This window comes from Jaculus jaculus, chromosome 4 (assembly GCF_020740685.1).
Source record: "Jaculus jaculus isolate mJacJac1 chromosome 4, mJacJac1.mat.Y.cur, whole genome shotgun sequence".
Taxonomy (NCBI): Eukaryota; Metazoa; Chordata; class Mammalia; order Rodentia; family Dipodidae; genus Jaculus; species Jaculus jaculus.
The window spans coordinates 180,477,219-180,497,693 of NC_059105.1; the positions used below are offsets into that span (position 1 = coordinate 180,477,219).

General features: G+C 47.9%; 1 protein-coding gene across 3 annotated transcripts in view; it reads left to right on the plus strand.

Moving 5' to 3' along the window:
- Positions 1-4,357: 4,357 nt before the first annotated feature.
- The window catches only part of Boc (BOC cell adhesion associated, oncogene regulated), an 86,778-nt gene continuing 70,660 nt past the window's right edge, over positions 4,358-20,475 (plus strand). For all 3 annotated transcript variants that reach the window (XM_045148021.1, XM_045148022.1, XM_045148023.1), the window contains exons 1-2: positions 4,358-4,458; positions 8,697-8,788. In XM_045148021.1, the coding sequence (XP_045003956.1) occupies positions 8,722-8,788 (67 nt within the window). In that variant the 5' untranslated portion in view covers positions 4,358-4,458; positions 8,697-8,721. The remainder of the gene's footprint in view (positions 4,459-8,696; positions 8,789-20,475) is intronic.

Consider the following 20,475-nt stretch of genomic DNA (forward strand, 5'->3'; position numbering starts at 1 on the left):
TGTTTGTGTGGTAATCACTTTATCTCCCTAGCCCCAATAACCTCTCTTTTGGTAGAATAGTTCACAGCTGTTTTAGGCAAACTTTGAAGAAGATTCAAGGTAAAAAAGAAAATAATCATGTTTGAATGTTAAGCTTAAAAAGCAATATGTCAAAACATACTCAATTTGGAAAAATATAAAAGTACCAGATAAATCAATAAAGAAATTGGATCCTGCCTAAATTACCAAGTGCACAAGGAAAAAAAAAAACTAATATAGGGGCTGGGAAGATAGCTCAGCAGTTAAGGCACCTGCCTGAAAAGCCTTATGACCCAAATTTGATTCCCCAGTACCCACATAAAGCCAGATGCACAAAGTGGTGCATGCATCTGGAGTCTGTTTGTAGTGGCTAGAGGCTCTTGCTCCCACCCCTTCTCTGCATGCAAATAAATTTTAAAAATATTTTTTAAAAAACCAATACAAACATCTAATGAATGTCTCCAATTCCATTGCTCTTTAAATGTCTTCCAATTCTAATTAAATGAAAAATCATGTACTTAGCAAGAAGTATGTGTTTGTATTGGTGAGAACCAAAAGCAAGCAAAAAAGTGAGTAAAAACAGAAACACTTTACTGTGTTAGGCATTTTATCCTCTGACTGTAGGCTTCATGGGACTCTCCCGTCCTGCATCTATGCTGTTCTGCATCCTCTGAGCTGGCTTTAGTGCGCATGCTTCCTATGCAACAAAACAAGTTGATATTACAACAAAGGAAAAGTTCCTGTCCTTCTTTGTATACACCTTAGTAGTTTTCTAGGCACAATCTCCTGTAGGTATTCTGTTTATGTCACAGGATGTCCACAGTGCCCCCGAGAAGGGGCAACATGTTTTTTTATGTCACTTCCCAGAATTCTTTCAATTTATTTTGTACAGCTTACTGACAGTGACCAATAGAAACTGCAGTCCCTGCCCACTCTCTCCATTTCCAGAAGCATAAATGCAGTGGCAAGTTCCATATTAATTGCTTTTCTTTTTATCTGGGTGGGTGCCCATAAAGTCCCCCTCCACACACACACAACAGGATGTCAGAGGTGAACCACCGTGAACAAAATGGGGAATAGCCAAGAGTATCACACAAAGCTCATGTCCACCTCACTGTTCTGCTCCAGCTGGGGTGCTGGGGTAGCCACCCTGTGGGAGAGGATTAAAAACTAAGAGGAAGACTACGAGAGGGCAAGAAGCGTGATGCAGTGGGGAAGAGTTCTGAGGAACAGGTACGGTGTGCTTCTGACAGTTGTAATAACAAACACTATTGCATCCACACTAACAACCATAGAAACAACAAACAATCTGAGATGCCAACAGTGCTTGATGCTGGTGGCAGAATTGAATCCTCTCTGTTACACTGTGATGTGCATTCTGTCTCAGTTATAGTGTAGGCAAGCAGCCATGCTGATCAGAGGAGCAAGGGTCCCTCTCCTGGATAAGTAGCATTGATAAGAACTGACAGTGTGGACCTAAAGACCAGAGTGGAGAAAATGGGGAATCCAAGGAGAAAGACAATGTGAAGGAGTAGAGGACATCTTTGCCATGTTGAGCCACGAATCTGCATGTGTAGGATCTCAACATTGCCACTCAGAGTGGTATCTGGAAACCATCTTTAGAAAGATGGATCCCTCGCTTGAGGCTCTAGAGAGAGGTGGTGTTGGCACAACACTGGAAGACGGGCATACCCATTTCCTTGTGGAATTAAGAGTTCTGTGCCCAGGGTTGTCCCTGAGCCATGTAGTCCTGAATTGTGCCACAGAAGGAGGACCGACCGTGGGGTAGCAGAAGCTAACAGTTATCCTTGAATAGGGAGAAAAACCAGTCTCAGGATACTCTAAGAGCTGGTTGGAGATTCAAAACAGAAGGAAAGTGGAGGGCGGGGTGTGGGTGGGAGGTTCAAAGAGGGCATTCAGAGCCTCGATCTTGTCAAAAATATCCCATCATGGAGCTGGGCTAATGTAAGAGCGCTTGCTGTGTAAGCATGAGTTCAATTCCCAACACCTACCCTGGGGTGACTCCAGGGCTAACCGGGAGGTGCGTAGTGGACTGGAGGACTGGTAAGCCAGTTCAACTGAGAAACAGGAAGTTCCAGGTCCAGTGAGAAACTTTGTCTTAGGAAAAAAAGGCAGAAATGTGAGAGAGGAGGAGGGTGTCCGAATTCCTCCAGCTTCTGCACTCATCCGCACACATGGGCATACGCTACACCCACCAAATAACTATAACTATAACTATAACTATAACTATAACTATAACTATAACTATAACTATAACTATATATGTGTGTGTGTGTGTGTGTGTATGTATGTATATTCATCCACCTGATCCATTTTTGGCACAGGCAAAATAATCCAGGCACATGGAGTTGGATTTATCTGGAACGTATCAGCTAAATCAATGTAGAAATCATCTCCTGCTTTAGTTAACAAATGCAGGACGAACTGAGTGCTGTGAAGCACTGAGTAGAATGCATTCCATTCACCCTCCTTTTCTCCCTCCTCTGGCCTCTCTCCCTCCTTCTGTCTGATTCAATTAGAATCATATACTCAGCCTAAAGTTTGTATTTTTACTGAGGGGAACCCAAACAACAGAAAACAAAACCATTGCCCATGAAGGTTAAGCGACTTTTCTCAGAGTCACATAATAGCTTTTCCAAGTCCCACAGAAGCTATTTTGCCACACGGGGAAGGCAGCACGTCCATTCTTCCTTCCTTTGCATTCCAGGCCCACTCCAAGGGTGGCCTCCTTGGCGCTCGCTGACAGGGAACACCTGATATAACCAGTCTAAGTTAGCCCAGTGTAAGGGCTAATGAGCCTTCCCTAGCTAAGCTAGATGCCCATTTCACTGTCACCAACTTAGCATGTGCCTTCTCAAGACTTCTCTATAAAAGTGGGTTTAAAAACTATTTTATTTATTTGAGACAGAGAAATTGAGAGAGAGAAAGAGGGAGAGAGGAAGGGAGAGAATGAATGGGGCATGCCAGGGCCTCCAGCCACTGCAAAGGAACTGTAGATGCATGCACCCCTTGTGCATTTGGCTTACGTGGATCCTGGAGAATCGAACCGGGATCTCTGGCTTTGCAGGCAAATGCCTTAACCGCTAAGCCATCTCTCCAGCACCCCACCGCCTTATTTTATTTATTTATTTTTTTAAAGAAATGTGGACAGTTGGTTGACAGCAACTTCAGATCTCCTGGGAATTACACAAATTTTCGCCCAGCCTAGACCTACTGAATCAAAACATCACGACCCAGAAATCTGCATTGTAACAAATTTTCCAAAGAGGTGCTTAGCTATACTCCTAGTGAGAGTTCCTACATTGACTATTTTCTGCCCACGCCCTAACTTCTCTGTGTGACCACTGTCCCCTCTCCACCCTAACATGACGAATAGAGGTCAGCGCGCTGTCAGCCCAGGGTAAGTGGTCCTGGCAAACCCTCCCCAGCTGAGCCAGGGGCTCTGGGAAGCCAGCCTCGTGGCTTTGTTGAGATACGTTTCCTTATTTCTCAATTTAACCCTACCTCTTTTTTTCCTTTCTTTTCTTTTTGAGATGGAGGGTCCTGGGAGGTTAGTAAAAGTTTGCTCTTCCTGATTTACCCAATAGTTTGTTTACAAAAATAAAAGTGACGTTGAGAAGTGGGTCCCAGAAAGGGTGTAGGGAGAAGAGGCGACACCCCTAACCCCAGGAGGGAAGGGTCGGGTCCAAGGTGAAGCAGAAGTGGGTGTGGGGAGCCCCTGGAGTGGAAGAAAGACATTTTTGGGGTGGGGAAAGGAAGGAAGTTGGAGGAGATCGCGAGTGTAACACGCGCAGGAAAGTGGGTGACTTAGGGAAAAACCGTCCTAAAGTTGCGGGGGAGAATATAGTTGTTTTTTTTTTTTTTTTCTTCCCCAGTTTCCTTTCCAAGACTTTTTCTTTGCTCCCTTGCGCTCCTCCCCCTCCTCCCCGCCTCCTGGGCTCCCCGCCCCCCCTCCTCCCCCCCCCACCGCCTTCCCCGCGCGCGGCGATGGGAGGGCTCCGAGGCTGGAGAAGCAAAAGGAAGGAATTGTTTGCGAGCTCAGTCATCCAAAAAGGCTTCTTCCATATGGAGGGATCGGCGTCCCCTGCCTGGTCCTCCTTCTGCTGCCGCGGCCGCCGCGGCTCCCGCTTCCCGCTGCGGGGACCCTGAGCCCCGGCTCGCGGGTGTCAGCCGGGGGCGCACGGGTGCGCGCGCGCCCGCACCTCGCCCCACTCTCCCCGGGGCCCGGCAGCTTCTCGGGTCCCCCGGGCTCTCCTGTTGCTCCCGCCGCGGCCTCCCTCGGGTGCGGCGAGTCCCCCGCGTGTCACCGTGCCGCTGCGCGCGCGTGCGGAGCGCCGGTGCGGCGCCGGGCCGAGTGGCCACGCGGGTCCCCCTCCCCGAGCCCCAGCTCAGCTTTCCCAGCCGCCGGCTGCAGCCGAGGTGAGTCACGTCGCCCCAGTTTGTTTGCTTTTCATTAAAAAAAAAAAAAAAAGTTTTGTTTATTTGTTGGTTTGGGGAGAGGAGGGTGCAGGAGGCGGCCCGGGGCTGGGCGATGGCGAGTGCGCTCCGGAGAGCTGACGCTGCGGGGATGTGTGGCACGGGCTCCGGCCGGGAATCAGGGCTCAGGGCTCCAGAGGGTGATCGGGGATCTGGGCTGGGGTCCGGCGGGGATAGGAGCTCAGAGCTCCGGCCGGGGATCCGGGCTCGGGGCTCCGGAGGGGGATCGGGGATCCGGGTGCTCTGGGCTTTGCTGGGCCCAGGGCCGCGGCGCCGAGCTCCCTGGCCGGGTCTGGGTCGTTTCGCGCCCGCAGTTGCCGGAAGCGGCTACAGAAGAAGGAGGGCGCGGACACTCTCCCAAACTTGCCCCCCGAAAGGCTGACTCCGTGCCACGGCTCCCGAGACAGGCCTTGGGGGACAAGCCTGCCACGGGGGTCGGTGATTCCGTTGAACATTTAACACCCATTTGCCTCAGTGGGGTTGAAGTTTCTAATGACATTTTAAAAGGACAAACCTGAAACGAGGGGCCTTTGAACACCCTACCTCCCTGGGCGGGTAGATGGGCAAGGCTGAAGTGTCCAGTGCCCAGAGGGGTGTCTGTAGGTTTGGGGCGCATCATCAAGAGGGAAGGGGTGTGTGTGTGTGTGTGTGTGTGTGTGTGTGTGTGTGTGTGTGTGTGTGTGTGTGTGTGATTTCAGCATCCCTCTGGAAGGCTTATTCTCTTGGGGGTTTGATTTGTGTAACCGTGAGAAGGTTGTAAGTGACTTTCTGGGACAAGTGGGAAGGAGTTTTGTAGGGAAGGTGGGGAAGGCAGGCGGAGGAATTTTCTGCTGGACTTTTGAAGGGCCTGCTTGACTTTCAGGTGCTCAGAGTCCGTTTGCTTTTCTAGGTGACAGGAGAACTTTGAAAGCTTTATGGTGCTGGTGGTGGTGGGGGCAGGGGTGCAGGCCGACCTTGAGAGCCTCCAGGGGCCAAGGAGGTGGGTTATGTTGTGTTTTGAGGGTGGCAGAGGTCGAGTCCTTGAAACAAGAGTCGTGTTACTCCAGAGATGTGGCAGTTAGAGCTAAGAATACACAAACCACACACCAGCAATCCCAAACAGGCACTTTTGGGTGTGGTGAGGTGTTTTGCCATTCTCTGTCCCGTCCCTGCAAGCCTGAGTAAGTTCTGACCCCGAGTTACCTCTGCATGGACCAAGTTTTGGGGTCAGATCCATGGGCCACCTCCAGACACCCCTTACTAGCACATTTGTCACCTAGTGCTCTGTTGCCCAGAGCTTTGCAGGCACAGGCCATTTAGTGAATATAGTTTTAAAGACTCTTGAATATGTAAACACTTCCGTTTTTGTTTTTTTTTTCCCCCCCCTGCCACTATGTCTAAGCAGTGATGCATATAGGCAATAAATCTGTCTCCATTTTCTGCAGGATAGCATGGGAAATATTAGTCTACAACGCTGTTAGACCAAAGTGGGTGGGGGAGGCTGGGATGCTCATACAATCTGGTTTTCAGTGATTTCTGAGCACTACTTAAAGCAAGTCTGAGGCAAGAGGCTGGCCATTTTGAGGTGTGTAACAGGTTTCCCAGGAGCATTTCTGAGGTCTTATAATTGGTACTTTTTTAATGGTCACATAATTGAGACCCAGAAGGTTCCCATGGTAATCTTGAAGCACTTTGGGGTCAGCGGGACAGAGCCAGGATGGAAACAGCAGTAGGGTTAGGATTTTCCTTCCAGATGAGTTTTCGGAGTTTAGTTTTGTGCAAAGAGGTCAAAATGAAAGAAGTTCTGGCGGCCACCCTGTGCCTCCTTATTGACACTGACTGCCTGGAGATCAGTTAGGCAGGCTTTAGTCCTCAGGATGCTGGAGACTGCTGACACTTGAGACCTCAAACACTTCCCCTCTTACCCTCTTTCAAGTTATCTTAGAAACACAACATTGCAGGAACCATCACTCAGGAAAAGAGACTCATCCCATAGGCAGTTTTGGGCAGAGGTTGCAAAGGCCAGGATGGGCAGGTCTTGGACCATAGCTGGGGAGGAAGGGAAGGAAGAAGGGAGGAAAGGAGGGTGTGAATGGAGGGGAAACAGAGTGGACCTTGCTTAGCTGCTAATTGGCAGGCCAATTCATGATAAGTCGTGTTATTTATGTTCCTCTCCACCCCCCAAATGGGCCCAGAGATTTTACTTTCTTTGAAGTGCCTTTTCAACTGTAAGGAGATCCTCACTCTCCTGGGAACAGGGGGCTCTGAGGTCTCCATGGCCTATGTTGAATAGGAGATTTTACTCATGAAATCATTCTGTTGACTTCCTCACATACTTCCAGGGTTTAAGAAAGCAGGGCAAGAAGTGAACCTGAAGACCATAGTGTTCCAAAGCCCCTGCAGGGGGGAATCTGGGTTCAAATTTGAGCAGTCACTGATAGACTTAATGAATGGAGGGTTAGCTCTGTGTCTTTCAAACAGCAAGGAAAGATCCAAGTGCACCAGCTAATTGCTGTCTAGTTTTCACTCTCTGAGTCAGAAAGTATTAATTTGGCACCCAAAAAATATTATGCATTACAAGTTTTCTTTCTTTTCTCCAAACTCTAAGACCCCCTTATTATCTGGGAAGGGAATGGACATGGGGGAAGGGGGAGGAATGGCAGTGACATGGTGCATTTAGGAAACCTGCTTGCTCTTGCATATGGAACTTCTAGTCACCTCCATACTTCATCTCAACAGATATTTGTGGTGCGTTAGACACCAGGATGGGAGTTTTCCTTGTGTCAGTTCTCCTTTAATTTCCACTTATTAAACAAGTATTTATTCTCATTACAAAAGCATTTTTGCAATTATCCGTAATCCTATCCTATAACATACCTTTGTGTGGTTTATCCATGTGCACATGTACTCTTTATAAGCTATGATTTAAAAAAAAATGTAATCTGTAGTCATCAGATAACTCTGAGGTATCTCTCTAAAGACAGAAAAGATAAATATTTAACTTTGCTGCTGTGGGGTAGTGAGCCAAATTCTATGTGTGCTCATGGATAGAGTCCTAACATGTAGTATTTTCATAATTGGAACCCGAGTCACATATTTGGGGCTGAGGAATGTTTGGGTAGAGCATGCTATGTTTGAGTCTAGAAAACCTGACTTACAAAAGCTTTCCTAGCCGGGCGCATGCCTTTGATCCCAGCCCTTGGGAGGCAGAGGTAGGAGGATCACTGTGAGTTTGAGGCCAACCTGAGACTACATAGTGAATTCCAGGTCAGCCTGAGCTAGAGTGAGACCCTACCTGGAAAAACAAAAGCTTTCCTAGGGAAGAATATGGCCTCCTTGAAGCTCTTGGCATTGGTCATGGGTAGAGGAGGGAAGGAGCAATTCAGGAAGGAAGGTTGAAAGGATCCATTGCAGATAGCGATGTCCTTAGTGTTAGATTGGAGCACCAGTTCTGCCTCTGGTGTCCAGTCACACAGCTTCCAACCACTACACTCATCTATCCCTGCAGCCCCACGGAGTGAGACTCCTTCCCCAGACTTGCCTAGTCTTCCCCGCTTGCTATGCCGCCATCTGCACCGTCCTTTCCATTCCCACTACCACTGTGCTTAGTGATAGTGCCCTTGACAGTTGCTGCTAACACATGGCTGAGCCCTACTGTCCACCTGTCACCACCTCACTTTCTTCGTTATAGATACATCACATGGAGTCGTCACATTAAAAAAAAAAAAAAATCCAAATTTCTCAACCTTATATGTGGCTCCATCCCACTTCACAGTGACACTGCCTCAGTGTAAGTCTTCTGCTCCAGGGTGACCCACGTAGTAGGTGGCCTTTGATGGCTGATGGGTCCATTCCTTGCCTATTGCTCAAGATTCCTGCCCTCTAAGCCCACTTTATTGTATATGAGGGAGAGCTGTTGATGTGTCTTTAAGAAATATTTGGTGGATATTAATAAAGGTACACTGCTATAAATGTAATCCTGGTCCCTTTCTGTTTATCCCAGTTCTAGAAAGGAGGCAGGCATATGTAAAGGGGCCTATGATCATAGAAAAAATATTTTTTTCTTTGTTAATCTTATTCATAAAATGGATTATTAATAAAGGATTACTTTGGCTCATAGTAATACACTTTATAAAAAGCATGTACTTGAGAACTCGTTTATTTTGTTGTTCAAAAGATAAAATGGTTCTCCTTTTCTTCAGTCTTGGCACAGGCTTCCTGGAACCTATGACCAATGAAGTCTTGTCAACATTCGCACCAGCTGAGGGTAGCAGCAAAGAAATAGAAGACGTAGGTAGGTTTTCTGCTCAGTCTGCCATCTGCCTGTTGAGTCAGCTGTTGTTTCATGCTACATGTTACCACTAGAAAACAGTGTTTCTCATCCTCTAGTGTCAGAGGAGCCCAGCTGTGACTGGAATCTGGATGCTGGGTTGGTTCTAGAGGTGGATCTCCTTGTAGTCAAAGCCTGTGGTGGCCATGTAAGCCCTCATACCCCGAGGCAAACTCTGGCAGAGGTGTTGGAGACAAATCATTAACTAAGAGATTTGGAGCCTAAGCTCGCTGTGGAAAAGTCCTGCTTCAGTTTGAGCGAGGAAAGCCTAGTGTTTATGTCTCTTTCAGTGGTATTACAGCAAATGCCTTGTGGTCTGACGTACCAGGCATTGTTTATCTCACACAAAAAAACAACCGGAGGAACTCCACTTCTTACCGTCTTCTGAAATATAGCTGAGGAGTAACTTCTCTTCCTAATGGTGAATTTGGCCTTATCTTCAAAGAAAATGTTTTTGAGATTTTGGCTCATTTTTATTTATTTATTTATTTGAGAGTGACAGACATAGAGAGAAAGAGGCAAATAGAGAGAGAGAGAATGGGTGCGCCAGGGCCTCCAGCCACTGCAAACGAACTCCAGACGCATGTGCCCCCTTGTGCATCTGGCTAACGTGGGTCCTGGGGAATGGAGCCTCGAACCGGCATCCTCAGGCTTCACAGGCAAGCGCTTAACTGTTAAGCCATCTCTCCAGCCCTTCAAAGAAAACTTTTGATGTCTGGGATAGGATTACTGGGCAGTAAGAAGAAATCATAGCAGAAGGACCATAGCCAGCAGCACACAGTCGACTTAATCCAGTTGCCAGAGAAAATATTGAGAAACTACGTAGAACACAAGCAGGATAAGCGGCTCTGAAGTAGTACTAAGCAGTCTGAGGCCACAAAAGGAGCTCAGCAGTGGAAAGTATAGCAAGTGAATGCTAGTCTTCTAGGAGATGAGTTTGGACAGCGTTGGGCAAGATAAGAATGAAGTGTGTGTAGGCTGGACCCTTCATCCTTTCATCAGGCCTTTATGGAGTACATGCTGTGAGCCTGGCATCATGGCATGAGCTGGCAGAGATCAGTCCTAGAGTCCAAGGCATTCAGAATTCCATTGCTGCTAGGAAGGGAAGTGTGGGGCAGTACCATCCATGCGAACTCTAGTGTAAGTGTATTTGTGGTCCTGGATCAGTTGACAGAGACTTCCTGGGGCTGGGAAGCTGGCTCAGTCGGTCAAGTGCTTGCTGTGCAAGTGCAAGGGTCTAAGCTCACGTCTCTCACACTCATGTGGAAACTGGGCACTGTGGTGTGACCTGCTATCACAACACTAGCTAGCTAGTTTAGCTGAATCACTGAGTTCTAGGTGTAACAAGAAATCCTACCTCAAAAACATAAGACAGGGATAAAGAGATGGCTTAGCGGGTAAGGCGCTTGCCTGCGAAGCCTAAGGACCCATGTTCAACTCTCCAGATCCCACATTAGCCAGACACACAAAGGTGAGGCAAGCACAAGGTCACACATGCCCATTAGGTGGTGCAAGCTTCCGGGATTTGATTGCAGTGGCTGAGGCCCTGGTGTGCCAATTCTCTCTCTGTCGCTCTGTCTTTCTAGAAATAAATAAGATAGAAAGTAATTGAGGAAGACACCCAGTGTCTTCATGTGCACCCCACGCCAACATAAGAACATGTGAACATGCATTTACATGCATGCCCACCACATGCACGTTAAAAAAAAGGAGGAGGGCAGGAAGAAGAGAAGACTTACTGAGAGAGGAGAGAAAAAACTTAGAGCCACAGATGGAACCAGTGGCTGAATGTTCTTCTTGTTGGTGGTGTTTAGAGGTAAGGTCTCACTCTAGCCCAGGCTGACCTGGAACTCACTCTGTAGTCCCAGGGTGGCCTCAAACTCACAGTGATTCTCCTACTTCTGCCTCCCAAGTGCTGGGACTAAAGATGTGTTTGTTTATTTATTTTGTTTTGTTTTGTTTCCTCAAAAAATATGGAACACCTCATGAATTTGTGAATCACCCTAGAATTTCTTTATAAACATTTTTATTTGTTTACATGTATGTGTATTGTGTGTGTCAGCGTCTGTGGCCACTGCAAATGAATGCCAGGTGCCTGCACCTCTTTTTGCATATGGTTTTACAGGGTGCTGGGGAATTGAATCTGAGCAAGTAGTCTATGCAAGCAAGTGCCTTTAACTGCTGAGCCATCTCCCAGCCCCAAGACCTAGAATTTCCAAATACAATGCAGAATCTCAGAAGTCTGAGTCTTGGACACATTTCCAAAAACAGTTGTTGAATAGTTTTCAGAGGGAAACAGAACAGTGAGTGATTATTTTTTTCTTTTTCATTCGGCTGAAAATTTTAGAAACCCATGTCTGAATTCAGGCTTTATTTTATTTTTGCATTTTAATTCTATTTGTCCATTGTTCTATTTTTAAAGTTTAATTTAATTTATTTACTTGAGAGAGAGTCAGATAGAGAAAGAATTGGTGTACCAAGGCCTTTAGTCACTGCAAACAAACTCCAGATGCATGTACCACTTTGTGCATCTCACTTATGTGGGTCCTAGAGGATCAAACCTGGGTTCTTAGGCTTCACAAACAAGTGCCTTAAGTGCTAAGCCACGTATCCAGCCCACACATCATTCTTCTGTTTGCAGTACGTTTGGGTGGCTCTGAAATCATTCCTAGAGTAGCAGATGAAAGATGTATTTCAGGGGCAGTCAAGTCACGGAGCTTTCCAGTTGTCCAGAAACCTCCAAAGCTGCTAAGAGGGAAACACAGACTAAAAGCTGCAGGTAGGGAAGGAGGGCTTCTGGGAGACCCAACACCCATGCTAGGCTGGAAATGAATTTTTTTTATTAAAAAAAAATTTTTTTTTTGAGGTAGGGTCTCACTCTAGTGCAGGCTGACCTGGAATTCACTGCATAGTCCCAGGCTAGCCTCAGACTCACAGCAGTCCTCCTTCCTCAGCCTCCTGAGTGAGTGCTGGGATTAAAGGTGTGCACCACCATGCCCAGCTTGGAAATGGATTTTAAAAAGTATTTATTTATGTACAAGCAGATAGAGAAGAAAGAACGAATGAGAGGGGGGATGGGCGGGGCCAGGGTCTTTTTGCCACTGCAAACGAACTCCAGATATATGTGCCACTTTGTGCATCTGACCTTATATGGATTACTGGGGAGTTGAACCCGCACCATCAGGTTTTGCAAGCAAGCAAGTGCCTTTAACTACTAAACCATCTCTCCAGCCCTGGAACTGGATTCTTGAAGCGAGCCCTTCCCCACCCTTTCCTGGCTCTGCCAATGTTTTTCCAGAGCCAAGAGCCTTTACTAGTCTGTATTTTTCTAACATCACAGTCTCAGCAGGTTTATTAGGTGTGGGTCACAGTTAATTGGAGAGGAAAATTTGGGGGTTCTGAGTTTATTGGTTTTCTGTGAAAGCAGAGGCTGCTCTTATTTATTTCACAAATCATCTCTCTCACTCCACTGTCTTTCTACACTGTACAGTGGGGCTCTTCCTTTTCTTTTCCATAGCTTGGCCCACGCAGGGGAAGGTTTATTAACACATCGGTGAGCGCCTTGCCTTCTTTTGCCAGTGTGACTACATACAGTGGTGGAAATTCACAACTGTTTATCTTTGGCATAATGAAGCAGTGTTTTGTAGTGAGCAAGTTATATACTAATCTGCAAGCATTGGATTCTAATGCATCATCCAGTGGGCAGGTGCCTGCAACCCTTCCTTGAGACCTTTGGTGGTCTGGCATCTACCTGTGAAGGCTGAGTCAGCCCCAGGTGACAGCCCCAGCCAGGTGAGTTTCCTTCTAGTGACTTCTGTTGCAGACATGGAAGCTGGGAGTGTGGACTAGGCCCTCCTGGACTGTGGCAGATTGCCAACAAGTTTTAGTGAGTGGTCTTTGACCAAAAAAAAGGGGGGGAGGGGGTAGTGAAGGAGCTTAGCTCTCCTCCCCCAAAAGGGAACAATATGGAGCCTTTTTATTTTAAATATATTCTGTTTATTTGTTTATTTGAGAGAGAGGAAGAGAGAGAGAGAGAGACAAAGAGAGGGGAGAATGGGCATGCCAGGGCCTCCAGCCACTGCAAAGGAACTCCAGATGTGTGCGCCCCCATGTGCATCTGGCAAACGTGGGTCCTGGAAAATCAAACCGGGATCCTTTGGCTTTGCAGGCAAACACCTTAACCGCTAAGCCATCTCTCCAGCCCCATGGTGGCTTTTTATAGGTGGGTTTCTTGTCACTGAAACTCCATCCATGTCTGGAGTGCAGTTGAAAAGAGTGGAGAAAATTGCCTGCAGGTGACATTAGGGTGGGTTAATTTCTGTGCCCCTGAATTTACAACGAGGTGGCAAGCCTCCTTTGTCTGTGCCGGCAGCAGGTGACCCTTCATTAAGTGACAGAAAGATTGTCGTTCTGCTCGGACAGACACACCTCCTCCCCTAGCTTCTTACCTCTCTAGACCTTGCAGTGGGCAAGAGGAGGACAGGCCTTCATCTCAGTGTCTCCACCTCCTTCCAGAGGTGGGCAAAGTACCAACTGCTGTTGAGTGAGCACGCACTGTGTGCCAGGCCCTGGGTTAAGCTCTACAAGCATTATTCCCGCACCCTCCTAGCCTCACAGGCCCCATGAAGGTGGGCACCTTCACCCTACTCTGTAGATAAGGGAATTGAAGCCTATATATTTGTACTGATTTATTCTGGTCTCACAGCTGGTAAGGAGCCAAGGTTTCATTTAGTCTGCTGACTAAAGCTCCAGTCTATGAACAAACAAGTAGACAGGCTCTTCCTCAGAGCATAGCCCCTTGACATGGGAGAACTGTGTTGTTGTTTTTTATTAAAACTTTTATTTATTTATTTGAGAATGACGGGGGGGGATGGGCATGCTAGGGCCTCCAGCCACTGCAAACAAACTCCAGACGTGTGTGCCCCTTGTGCATCTGGCTAACATGGGTCCTGGGGAATCAAGCCTCAAACCCGGGTCCTTAGGCTTCACAGGCAAGCGCTTAACTGCTAAGCCATCTCTCCAGTCCATTTTTTTAAATTTAATTAATTTATTTGAGAGAGAGAGAATGGGCATGCCAGGGCCTCCAGCTACTGAAAACATACTCCAGAAGCATGCGCCACCTTGTGCATCTGACTTATGTGGGTCCTGGGGAATCAAAACCTGGGTCCTTTGTTTTCGTGGGGAAGTGCCTTAAATGCTAAGCCATCTCTGCAGCCTGAGAGCTGTTTCTTTTGCAACCAACTGTAAGAAAGGGGCAGGTGAGAGTCTTAATGACACTCTCCTTAAATGATATAAATATAGGGTTAGTGCTAGGAGGGTTTTGAATGGCTCAGCAGTCACAGCACCAGGAAAGCCAGGCTTTGTGACGCTGGCCTTTGTAGGCAGTGGTAAGAGGACATCCACCCGGGGTTTTATCTTAGAACATGTCTTTCGATACTTTTCCCCTCCTCTGAGACACTGTCCCATATCCCAGCTCCCAAGGCCACTGCCAGGTGAATCCATTTGCACCTGGGATCTGTGCAAGTCTGATCAAGCAGGTCCTCTGTGCCGCTGGCGGGGTGAGTGGAACGCAGCAGGGTGCGGTGGGGGAGCTGTTTGGCCCAGTGGATACATTTCCTGGTCAGGAGAAGTGGCAGCTTGTACAGAAAAATACCCTGGGGAAGGAAGTAGCAACTTTGACAGACAGGTAACTGAAGGGAGAAGCTTTCTCGCAGGCAAATACTCAGAAGGCAGCCAGCAGAAAGAGAGGGGCAGGTACCTACCTGCAGAAGCGTGAAACACCCCTCTCCCTCCAGGCTTGGGGTTATGTTGGAAGTTTAGTTCCAGAGGATGTGGAGTCACTCACTCTCGTCCTCTGTTTTTCTTCGCAAACACACGGAATGCCTGAAGCCAAGCTCTTCTGGTTCTGGGTTTAAGATGTGATGCTGTGACTAGACAAGGGAATCATAGAAGCAGTGTGTGTGTGTCCTTACAAGCGGACTTCTCATGGTATCTCTCGTGTATTCCGTGTATTCCGTGACGTGATGCAAAGGGAGCACTTAGATTGAAGATGTTCCTGCTGCCTGCAACATCAGTGCTCACCTACCATGCATTAAAAGAAATGTTCTGGGGGCTGGAGAGATGGCTTAGCAGTTAAGGCACTTGCCTGCAAAGCCAAAAGACCCAGGTTCAACTCCCCAGGACCCACATAAACCAGATGCACAAGGGGGCGCACGCATCTGGAGTTCGTTTTCAGTGGCTCAAGGCCCTGGCTGCCTCTCTCTCTCTCACACACACTCTCTCTCTCTCTCCCCCCTATTTCTGTATCTCTCTCTATCTCAAATAAATAAATAAAAAGAAAATATTTTTTTAATTAATTAATTTATTTATTTGAGAGTGACAGACACAGAGAGAAAGACAGATAGAAGGAGAGAGAGAATGGGTGCGCCAGGGCTTCCAGCCTCTGCAAACGAACTCCAGACATGTGCGCCCCCTTGTGCATCTGGCTAATGTGGGACCTGGGGAACCGAGCCTCGAACCGGGGTCCTTAGGCTTCACAGGCAAGCACTTAACCGCTAAGCCATCTCTCCAGCCCAAAGAAAATATTTTAAAAGAAAAGAAAAGTTCTAGGGTATTTGTCAGTGGTCAGACTCTGGGTAGAAAGGGATGTACCTGCTTCTGTGGGTGTGTTTTCCTTCCTTCTTTCTTTCTAATTTCATTTATTAGAGAGAGTATGGGCACACCACGGCCTTTAGCCACTGCAAACAAGCTTCAGATGCATGTGCCACCTTGTGGATCTGGCTTATGTGGGTCCTGGGAAATCAAACCTGGGTCCTTTGGGTTTGCAGGCAAGTGTCTTAACTGCTAAGCCATCTCTCCAGCCCGTGTTTGTTTTGTGATTGCAAGATCGTAGGTAGAAGGCGATTTGGTGGTGCTGTCAAAACCTCTACTGGCTCCCTCCAGACCACCTTTCTTTCCCTCCCTTTTGAGAAAAAGACAAGGAAGGGTCTCAAGGTATGGCAGAAGTTGGACAGGAAAAGAACCCTGGCAACAGAATTCTAGGTAACCTATTTCATTGAAGTTGGGTGGGGTAGGAGTCTAGCACACTTTTGGGGATCCTATCTGAGAGGACACATCTTCAGGAAATCTTATTAGAAGGTGATGTGCTAGAGAGAGGGGGAAAGATAGTTTGCAGGGGTGGACAGTGTGTCTGGAGTCACTCCAGGAGTGAGATTGTGTGGCGTCCTGGAAAAGGCAGCCAACTTGGGCTTAGCTGTGGCTTTGCCAATCGCTCAATGTGTGACCCTGCCTGCACCCCAGTTTCTCAAGGTTGGTAAAAGAAACACAAGGTGACCCATGTACCCCCATGGAATGTGGGTTGGAGAGATGGCTTAGCGGCCAAGGCTCTTGCCTGTGAAGCCTAAAGACCCATGTTCAACTTTCCAGATCCCATGTAAGCCAGATGCACAAAGGTGAGGCAAGTGCAAGGTCGCTGTGGTGGCTTGATTTAGGTGTCCCCCATAAACTTAGGTGTTCTGAATGCTAGGTTCCCAACTGATGGAGATTTGGGAATTGAATCCTCCTGCAAGCAGTATGCTGTTGGGGTCGGGCTTATGGGTGTTATAGCCAGTGTCCTTTGCCATTGTTTGGCACACTCTCCTGCTGCTATGGACGCCTTATGTTTGCCAGGGGGCAATACCCACCTTCTGCTTATGCCATCATTTTCCCTGCCATTGTGAAACTTCCTCTCACACCCCTAAGCCAAGATAAACCTCTTTTTCCCACAGCTGCTCTTGGTTGGATAATTTCTGCCAGCAATGCAAACCTGACTGCAACCGTCACACATGCCCACTAGGTGGCACAAGTGTCTGGCGTTCCATCGCAGTGGCTGAGGTCCTGGTGCAACAATTCACTCTCTCTCTTTCTCAAAAAATAAATAAGCAAAACCCCATAGAACAATCTGGAGCCACTCAGTAACAGTGGCGTTATTATGAGGAAAATGGAACAGAAGGAAAGGGGAGAAGGATGTCAGGTGGAAGACTGCTGCCATGGAGTCTGCTGACTACAGGTTTACTGAGGGGAAGGAATGAGGGTGATGAGAAAGAGGAGCGCAGTGTGGGGTCATGCCTGCTCACTGAGTGGATAATCCTCCCACCAGCCTTCCTCTCTTGGTCCTTTCCAACACAGAATGTCCCAGACTACCGATCAGCTATACCAAAAAGCTTGGCGTCATCTTTGACTCTGCTTTATCTCACACTCCACCTTATTTTTATTATTTATTTATTCATTCGCTGTCTATCTGCACTTCTGGGGATGGAACCTAGGGCCTCACACATGCTGGGGGAGTGCTGTACCATGGGGCCACATCCTCAGCCTTGATACTCCACTTCAATTTATCAAATAATCCCTTCAAGTATTCGTAGGATCCTGCAGACAAATACCTAATGGCTAAGCCATCTCTCCAGCCCTTTCCTCTGTTTTAAATACAGCTTTCTCTCTCTTTCTGGGCCCCTATGCATATCTAGCTAGGGAACGAGGACTGGAAAGGCAGGCGCTCAAAGCACTGGGCTTTGCAGAGGGATGCCTAATAGCTACTGAACTTGCCTGACCTTCATGCTACCGGCGTTTAACTCAGGCTGGTAAACTGTCAGGAGCTGCATGTGTTTGGGTTCCACATCTGGAAGGATCAGCTGTTCAGACCTTGCCGTCGCACGTGTAAACAGAGGGAGCGCATGGGCTGTCTTCTTCTTGGGAGTGTGTTTTCCTTACCTTGGAGCTGCATGCCAGTGTGGGGAAGCGCTAGTCCAATGCCCTTGCACACTAGCGTCCGTCAGCACCACCCAGGTTCCAGTTTTGTCGGTCTGCCCCCAGAGTGATGGAGCCTCAGGCCTCTTTTGTGGTTACTAAAGAGGAAGATCAACGAGACTCAACGAGGACATTTTTCCTGCTGAAAGGGACTTCTTCTTGAGTCAGCCTTGAACACTAGGATTCCTGGAGAGCAGAGCCTCCAGTATTCAGGACACTCAGCAGTTATTCCAAACAGTAAGGCTTTTCTGGGATTGATTTTTGTTTTGTTTTGGTTTGGTTTGGTTTGGTTTTTAGAGGTAGGGTCTCACTCTAGCCCAGGCTGACCTGGAATTCACTACATCGTCTCAGGGCAGCCTTGAACTCACAGCGATCCTCCTACCTCTGCCTCCCAAGTGTTGGGATTAAAGGTGTGCGCCACCACGCCCAGCTTGTTTTGTGTTTTGAGGTAGGGTCTCACTCTGGTCCAGGCTCTCCTGGAATTCACTATAGTCTCAGGGTGGCCTTGGGGCAGGTGAGCGGGGCAACGTGTATACTACCTGAAGCAGGCTGACACATTCCATGGGCCGAGGAGCCGAGATACACCAGGCAGGGTGAGTTCCAAGCCTGGGGAAGAGGGACTTAAATTTAGATCCTGGTTTGGCTCCTAATCCTGTTTGGAATGGACAGAGAGCTGATAACGGGCTGGTACTTTCTCATGTTGAAAGATGCCAGCCAGTGGGTCAGGTTCTGAACCAGGAAGTGAATAAGACTCCTGAATAAGTGAATAAGATGTCCTGGGAAGTCAGCTTTTAGACTGGAAATCCCATGCTGAAGATCTACACCCCCCACCATCCTCCTTCTGGTTTTCCTTCCTTTTCTGGTTCACATTCCTATCTATAGCTCGACCAGTGACTGCTTCCCGAAGGCCTCTTGTCCCGCAGTGCTCTGCCTAGTCGTCTCTTGTGCGTTTGGTCTAGTAAAACCTGTCCAAGCTCTGTCCCTGAGACTGCGGGCACTAATGCGGTGCAGCATGTGAAGTTATTAATTTTAGGCAATTCTCTGTGGTCAAACTGTCCTTGCTTCCTCTGATTGTTAATTATAGCTCCTGGACAGAGCCTCCTGGAATGTCTTCTGGGGTATAACTCCAAAACCAGAGAGCCATGTAGAAGCCCTGGCCTTTGCATCAGTTTGCCTGGGGCTGTAGAAGATAGATCTGTAGGCCTGAGTATATGGGACCACACACACACACACACACACACACACACACACACACACACACACACGCAGGGAGGGAGGGACAGTAAGAATGCTGAGACAGCATCCAGACTAGTTTCTGTAGGTATATGCCAGTTGGTCTGTGTCTACAAGCAGGAGTAGCCTTTTCTTTTTATTAAAAAAAAAAAAATTTAGTTGTTCACATATGTGTGTGCGCATGCATGAGTGTGTGTATGTGTGTGTGCAAGTGCACACATGTGTATGGGTGTACCAGAGCCTCTCGCCACCGCATACATATGCTGGTCCAGCTTTGTGTGGGTGGCTGGAGAGTCAAACCAGCAGGCTTTGCAAACAAGGCCCATTAACCACTAAGCTATCTTTCCAGCCCCCAAGGACTACCCTTAAGGACCCAAAAGAGTAATGCATGATTTGACAAAGCATTTGGTTTCTATTCTGACGTTGGTGTATGTGTGAGAGAGGGGAGAATCTCAGAAAGACTGACTTTATGAATTATTAGGTGATAACATTACAACTTGCCTTTAACACAAGGCACGGTGGGACCATTCCGGATCCTCTTGATGGTACCCTGTGGTCAGAGGTGCATGGTGGCACAGGGTGGACCTTCCTCCACACGGAGTGGGTATGGGAAGGATGTTTCTGGTGTGGTCTGAGGCTTCTCCCTTACTTGTGTTTTCATAGCAATCTGCAAAAATGGAGACCAAGCTCTCAATTTTACTTCCCATTCCCCACCCCTCTCCCAAGAAATCCACCCCCCCAGGACAATGCAACAGAGAGGCTCCTGGATAATTAAGTTAGGAAGTGAAAAAAGGACTTGTGTGGCCAATTGAAATGGAATCTTAGGCAGGCAGAACTAATTTTTCCCACACTTGAAATTAACCAAAAAAAGAAAAAACAAAAAACCAGGATAATGCCCCCCTGGTTTGGGTGGGGAAAGGCAGAAACCTTGATCTTCTTCGCCTTTCGGCCACAAAGAGGTGTGTATCCCTCCCCAGGCAGGGGCGTGCGTGGTGTGAAGAACTTATGACCCCCACGGTGGCCTCACTCTGCAGTCACTTGAGGTTTCCCACTGACTGAGCTGTGACCGCTCCCCCCCGTCCCCCGCCCCCCCCCCCCCCGCCCCGTGTCCACGAAGACTTCCCACAGCGCACACGTGCCCCTTCCAGTGTTCATCAGAGCGGCCTTCCAATTGTCAGCCAGCAGACCGTCATTGAGGAACTGTGTCTCCTGTCCGCCAGATGCTTACACCCCGTGCAGATTTCCGAGTCAAAACGGGTTTATTTCACATTATCCACCTTAGTTCCTTACAGAGTGCTCAGCGTGGTGCGTGAGTCTGTATTTGCTGTGACAAGATAGTTGACATACTTGCCGGGCGTGGTGGCGCACACCTTTAATCCCAGCACTCGGGAGGCAGAGGTAGGAGGATCGCTGAGTGTTTGAGTCCACCCTGAGACTCCATAGTGAATTCCAGGTCAGCCTGGGCTAGAGTGAGACCCTGCCTCTAAAAGCAAACAAACAAACAAAAAGAAACACTCAACTTGAAAGGAGAAAAGGTTGAGGGGGATTGGCTTATCATTTCAGAGGTGTCAGCCTGTAGTCAAGTGTCTCCATCACATCAGCCTACGGTGAGGTAGAATGTCGTGGAGGAAAAT